At 44.1% G+C, this 6,308-nt stretch overlaps 1 protein-coding gene across 1 annotated transcript; it reads right to left on the reverse strand.

The window, feature by feature from the left end:
* Window positions 1–3,736: 3,736 nt before the first annotated feature.
* Window positions 3,737–4,513, reverse strand: LOC138365646 (uncharacterized). Its single transcript, XM_069326130.1, has one exon. The coding sequence runs from the start codon at window positions 4,511–4,513 to the stop codon at window positions 3,737–3,739; it is 777 nt and encodes a 258-aa protein (XP_069182231.1).
* Between the last annotated feature and the right edge of the window lie 1,795 nt (window positions 4,514–6,308).

The following is a 6,308-nucleotide window of genomic DNA, read 5'->3' on the forward strand; positions in this document are numbered from 1 at the left end:
GAGAGAGAGAGAGTTCACAAATCAATAGCTGATTATTCTGAAGGCTCAAGTTAGGTTGGCCTGTAGTTGCAGTCATTATCAGCTTACAGGCGGGAGACAAAGCCACACCACAAAGTTTGTCTTAACCCAGCAAAAACAGGGGGGGGGGGTAGGGGGAGCGAGTGTGCACACACACACACACACACACACACACACACACACACACACACACACACACACCATGTTTACAGGAGTAGAGTCCTACATGTCTGTATTCGCGGATGACGCAAAGTTGATGAAGAGTTGTGACAGATAAGGATTGTAAGATTCTTCAAGAGGACCTGGACAGGTTGTAGAGATAGTCAGAGAAATGGCTACTGGAGTTCAACACGAGCACATGTAAAGTTATGGAAATGGGCCTAGGTGATAAGAGACCAAAGGGACAGTGCACAATGAAGGGGAACTGCCTACCTGTGACGATTCGAGAAAGAGACCTGGAAGTGGACGTAACACCTAATCTAACTCTTGAGGCACATATAAATTAGGATAACGACAGCAGCGTACTCTACACTGGTAAAAGTTAAAACATCATTCAGAAACCTAAGTAAGGAGGCATTTAGGGCGCTTTACACTTCCTACGTGAGGCTAGTCTTAGAGTATGCCGCCTCATCATGGAGTCCCCACCTGAAGAAACACATAAGAAAACTGGAAAAGGTTCAAAAGTTTGCAACGAGGCTCGTCCCAGAGTTACGAGGGATGGGGTATGAGGAGCACCTGAAGAAACTGAGCCTTACGACACTAGAAAAGGGAAGGGGAGAGGGGGATATGATAGGAACGTATAAAATACTCAGGGAAATTGACTAAGTGGACATAGACGAAATTTTCACACGGAATACTAACAGAATGAGGGGACATGGATGGAAACTGGAAACTCAGATGAGTCACAGGGATGTTAGGAAGTTTTCTTTTAGCGTGAGAGTAGTTGAAAAATGGAATGCACTTAAGAAGCAGGTGGAAGCAAACTATTCATAATTATAAAACTAGATATGATAGGGAAATAGAACATGAGTCGTTGCTGTAAACAACCGATGGCCCGAAAGGCGGGATCCAAGAGTCAGTGCTCGATCCTGCAAGCACAAATAGGCGAGTACACACACATACATACACACTGGTGGCAAACCTTTGAAAAGGTTCAAAAGTTTGCCACCAGACTAGTACCCGAACTGAGGGGTATGAGCTACGAGGAGAGACTACGGGAATTAAACCTCACGTCATTGGGAGACGGAAGAGTTAGAGGGGACATGATCACCACATGCAAGATTCTCAGAGGAACTGATAGAGTAGATAAAGACAAATTATTTAACATAAGGGGCACACGCACTATGGGACACAAGTGGAAATTGAGTGTCCAAATGAGGCATAGAGACGTTAGAGTTTTTTCAGTGTCAGAGTAGTAAATAGGTGGAATGCATTAGGAATTGATGTGGTGGAGGCTGACTCCATACACAGTTTCAAGTGTAGTTATGATAGAGCCCAGTAGGCTCAGGAACCTGTACACCAGTTGATTGACAGTTGAGAGGCGGGACCAAAGAGCCAGAGCTCGACCCTCGCTAGCACAAATAGGTCAGAACAAATAGGTGAATACACACACACACACACACACACACACAGTTCTCTATTGCAGTGAGCTAAGTCGACGACTTACAGTCTAGAATTGTGCACTCAATCCCCCTGGCAGAATAGTAGCGTTTGGGCAGTATTTCCTTTCACCTGATGCCTATGTTCGCCTTGTAGTAAATAGGTACTGGGGATTTACAGAGCTGTTGTGAGTTGCAGCCTAGGTTGAGATGGTCAGTAGCTTGCCCAGTAGATACTGGATAGAAAATAGGTCTGATACTAAAATTAAGAGGTTGACCCTGCAGGCACAAATAGGTGAATTCACATGTACCTCATTAGGCTAGGACTTTTTATACCCCATACATCAGACCAGTTCAGGAATATGCAGCGCCAACTTGGAGTCCATATTTCGTTAAACACAAGTTGCTGCTGGAGATATTACAGAGAAATGTCACAAAACTAGTAATAAAGACTTGATGATTTTTTTTCTCTCTCTCTCTCTCTCTCTCTCTCTCTCTCTCTCTCTCTCTCTCTCTCTCTCTCTCTCTCTCTCTCTCTCTCTCTCTCTCTCTCTCTCTCTCTCTCTCTCTCTCTTTGAAGCTTTTACTAAAGATTTCCGTGGAGGGGAACACTTCAATGAGAGATTCTCTCTGATAGCTTATATTTAACGTTCCTCAAGCACACACAAAATTATTATATACTAACTTCTTCATTCTGACGTGTGTGTGTGTGTGTGTGTGTTTGCTTATGACAATTGTTTGGGGGTGTTTGATGGGTTCCTTCTCGTGGGTGGTGGTGTCATTGTGTTTGTCTTCGTGTGAATGTCTTTGTAGAACGTGGGAGAAAGTTCACTCGTTAAATTAGTGTATTTAACGAGTGAATTGAATAGGATTAACTTGCAGTCCATCGTATTGTTATTTTCTTGGATGGATAACGTTTTGATCGCAATTCCAAGTTAAGATCAATATCCATCACCTGTCTAAGATCATTGTTCATCACCTAAGATCACTACCCATCACCTAAGATCAATGTTCATCACCTAAGATCACTACCCATCACCTAAGATTAATGTTCATCACCTAAGATCAATGTTCATCACCTAAGATCACTACCCATCACGTAAGATCACTACCCATCCCCTAAGAACATTTTTATATTATTCATTCGATCTCAGAATTCGTGTTTATAAATCTGTCTTTTCTTCTTGTGCTTCTTTATTACCCTGTATTCTTGTGCTAATTGATAACATTCTTAGCTAGAATTTTAGGCATTCGTGTCTTATATTCTTGTGAAGAGGAAGGAAGATGCTTGATTAAATGTCTGATAGAGATCCTGATCGTGTGAGATGCAGTCACATCTCTGACTCCACCTATGTCTTCCCAGCCCTTCTCAACCCCTTTCCTCTCCTACTGTTCCCCCATTTCACCCTCTCGCTCTTATTCTCTTCCCCTCTCTCTCTCTCCACACTCCCCCTCCCGCCCCTCTTCCCCCTCATCCCCCACCTGACCTCATAAATAAATATTTTGCACCGCAAATAAAGGTATTTTCTTGCGATATGGACGCCATAAATTTGCAATATGGACCGGAACTGACAAACGCCAGGTCGGCCACTGGGGACCAGCTCACTGTTCTAATTTTATGGCCATCATTTGGTCAGGCTTCTAACCGGGGGTAATTCTTTCCTGGGATTATTAGTTTTTGGGTGTAGGGGTGCCGAGGGAGATAAGGGAGATAAGGGAGGGGGGGGGGGGGGGGAGGGATTTTTCGGTGTTTTCGAAACGATGGAATAAATCGAGGGTTGGAACTCTGTAAATGCCCACTCGTAAATTGGCCGGGTGATGCTAGCGTGTCAGGTTAAACCCAGAGTGGGTTTTTTACGAATTTGTTTCAGTCGTTGGGTTTAGTGTGTTGTGGAAGGGGAGGAGGGTGGCCTGGATGGGAAAGGGGGGAGGAGGGGGAGGATGGTATAGTCATGATAGGATAGGAGGGGGGGGGGTAAAGATGGTCAAAATGAGAACGAGAAGTGGCCTGAATGGGGAAGGGAAATAGTGCCATTGATGAGAACATATTGATGTATTTAATATTAATATCCCATTCGTTATACCATTTAGCCAATTTGTATACTCCATTCCCGCCACTTTTACCCATTTCCTAGTAATAAAGAAAGTTTTTTAATCTCTTTATTAGGGAGGGTTTCTAATTCCTGTGACTCTTTGCCAGCCTCCTCCTGTATACGTTCAGGTCCTCCTTGAGACACACTCAGGAACCCAACAACACTTGGAGACACACTCAGGAACCCAACAGCACTTGGAGACACACTCAGGAACCCAACAGCACTTGGAGACACACTCAGGAACCCAACAGCACTTGGAGACACACTCAGGAACCCAACAGCACTTGGAGACACACTCAGGAACCCAACAGCACTTGGAGACACACTCAGGAACTCTACAAGTCTCATCACCAAACAAGGAAACAGGTTGCAGGAAGTACCTGCCAAGGTTGCAGGAAGTACCTGCCAAGGTTGCAGGAAGTACCTGCCAAGGTTGCAGGAAGTACCTGCCAAGGTTGCAGGAAGTACCTGCCAAGGTTGCAGGAAGTACCTGCCAAGGTTGCAGGAAGTACCTGCCAAGGTTGCAGGAAGTACCTGCCAAGGTTGCAGGAAGTACCTGCCAAGGTTGCAGGAAGTACCTGCCAAGGTTGCAGGAAGTACCTGCCAAGGTTGCAGGAAGTACCTGCCAAGGTTGCAGGAAGTACCTGCCAAGGTTGCAGGAAGTACCTGCCAAGGTTGCAGGAAGTACCTGCCAAGGTTGCAGGACGTACCTGCCAAGGTTGCAGGACGTACCTGCCAAGGTTGCAGGAAGTACCTGCCAAGGTTGCAGGAAGTACCTGCCAAGGTTGCAACAGGAGGGTACATGCCCACTGGTATTATTACAACATGCAACAAACCAGTTTACCTGGCAATTGCAATTCTGCTCAACCTTGTCCTGGGAAAAATCTACCAAAAGCCCCCCCTTCCCCGTCGCTGCATTAACCTGTGTGGGATATCCCGCTATCCCGGGATATCTCGCTATCCCAGGATATCCCTGTGTGCTCAAACCATTTTTACCTGTATAATTTTCTACAGCAGTTTACCTAAAGCGTAATAGCGAAAACTTTGTGTGTGTGTTGCAATGACAGGCACTCGTGGCATGCCTTTGCAAATGTTGAATTTATATGCATTGTGTATTAATACACCGTAGAGATATATACAACACCCTACCTCAGTTGGTGATGAGTCTACACAAACTGTTTCAACTATTTATGTGGTTTACACTGGGAGGGGGGGGGAGGGGGGGTTGAAATTATTCATATGGCGGTGTGTATATTTCGGTTATGTGCAGAATCCGGATAAGAATGCAGACGGTGGCCGGTTAATTCTTCACAGCCGTGAAGAGGTGTGTAGTCAGCGGCTGTATCACGAGTCAGGTATGTGTAGTTCAACAATCGTATGGTGAGTCAGCTTTGAGTCTGATATTTTCACTATAGTGAGTACAAGTAGTGGATGTTGGTGTACTCAGCTAGATGTGCTTGCCGTGCCGACCTAAGCTCCTGGCCCCGCCTTCCGAACGTTCTTAGATTCAATGACTCATTTCTTCACACTTTTTATCATATTTACTTTTTAAAACTTTGAGAATCGAATTAACTTTAACGACATCTACGTTTACTCCACTTATTGACAGCTCTGAGACACTGAAACAGTTCTTTCTGACGTTCCTGTGATTCAGTTGCGTCTCGAGTTTCCATCTACCATCATCTACCATCATCTACCACCATCTACGACTGTATGATTGTTAGGAAGTTGGTGTTCTCCACATACAATTGCGTCCACAATCGTTGTATATATATTTAACAGTATATATATATATATATATATATATATATATATATATATATATATATATATATATATATATATATATATATATATATATATATATATAATAGATTCAGTATAGAGGACAGCATAATAGATTCATTATGCTGTCCTCAATCTGGGGACTTTGGAGGTGCATGCTCCTGTGTCTTGAATAGCGGTATATAATGCCTTATGAAGGCACTATAAGGCACTATATACTAGACATAAAGCATTCTAGTTGAAATTGAAATAAGTTTGAGATATAAATACACACAAAGGGATGAGGTAGCTCAAGCTGTTCTCACCTCTTTGCCATCTTTGTAGTCGTAGCATAGTGTGTTCCAGGAGAGATGATGGGACCACAGAGCTCTGTCCTCTCCGGTTTGACACCTGTTGGGAAATTAAAGTAAATCTAATTTATAGGTTAATGGAATATTGTATTTATATACGGGGCCAGAGTATTAGGCACTTGTATTCACCTTGTGTGTATTCACCTAGTTGTGTTTGCGGGGGTTGAGCTTTGCTCTTTCGGCCCGCCTCTCAACTGTCAATCAACTGTTTACTAACTACTTTTTTTTTCCCCACACACCACACACACACACACACACACACACACACACACACACACACACACACACACACACACACACACACACACACACACACACACACACACACACACCAGGAAGCAGCCCGTGACAGCTGTCTAACTTCCAGGTACCTATTTACTGCTAGGTAACAGGGGCATTCAGGGTGAAAGAAACTTTTCCCATTTGTTTCTGCCAGGTGCGGGAATCGAACCCGCGCCACAGAA

Source organism: Procambarus clarkii, chromosome 17 (genome assembly GCF_040958095.1).
Source record: "Procambarus clarkii isolate CNS0578487 chromosome 17, FALCON_Pclarkii_2.0, whole genome shotgun sequence".
Lineage (NCBI taxonomy): Eukaryota > Metazoa > Arthropoda > Malacostraca > Decapoda > Cambaridae > Procambarus > Procambarus clarkii.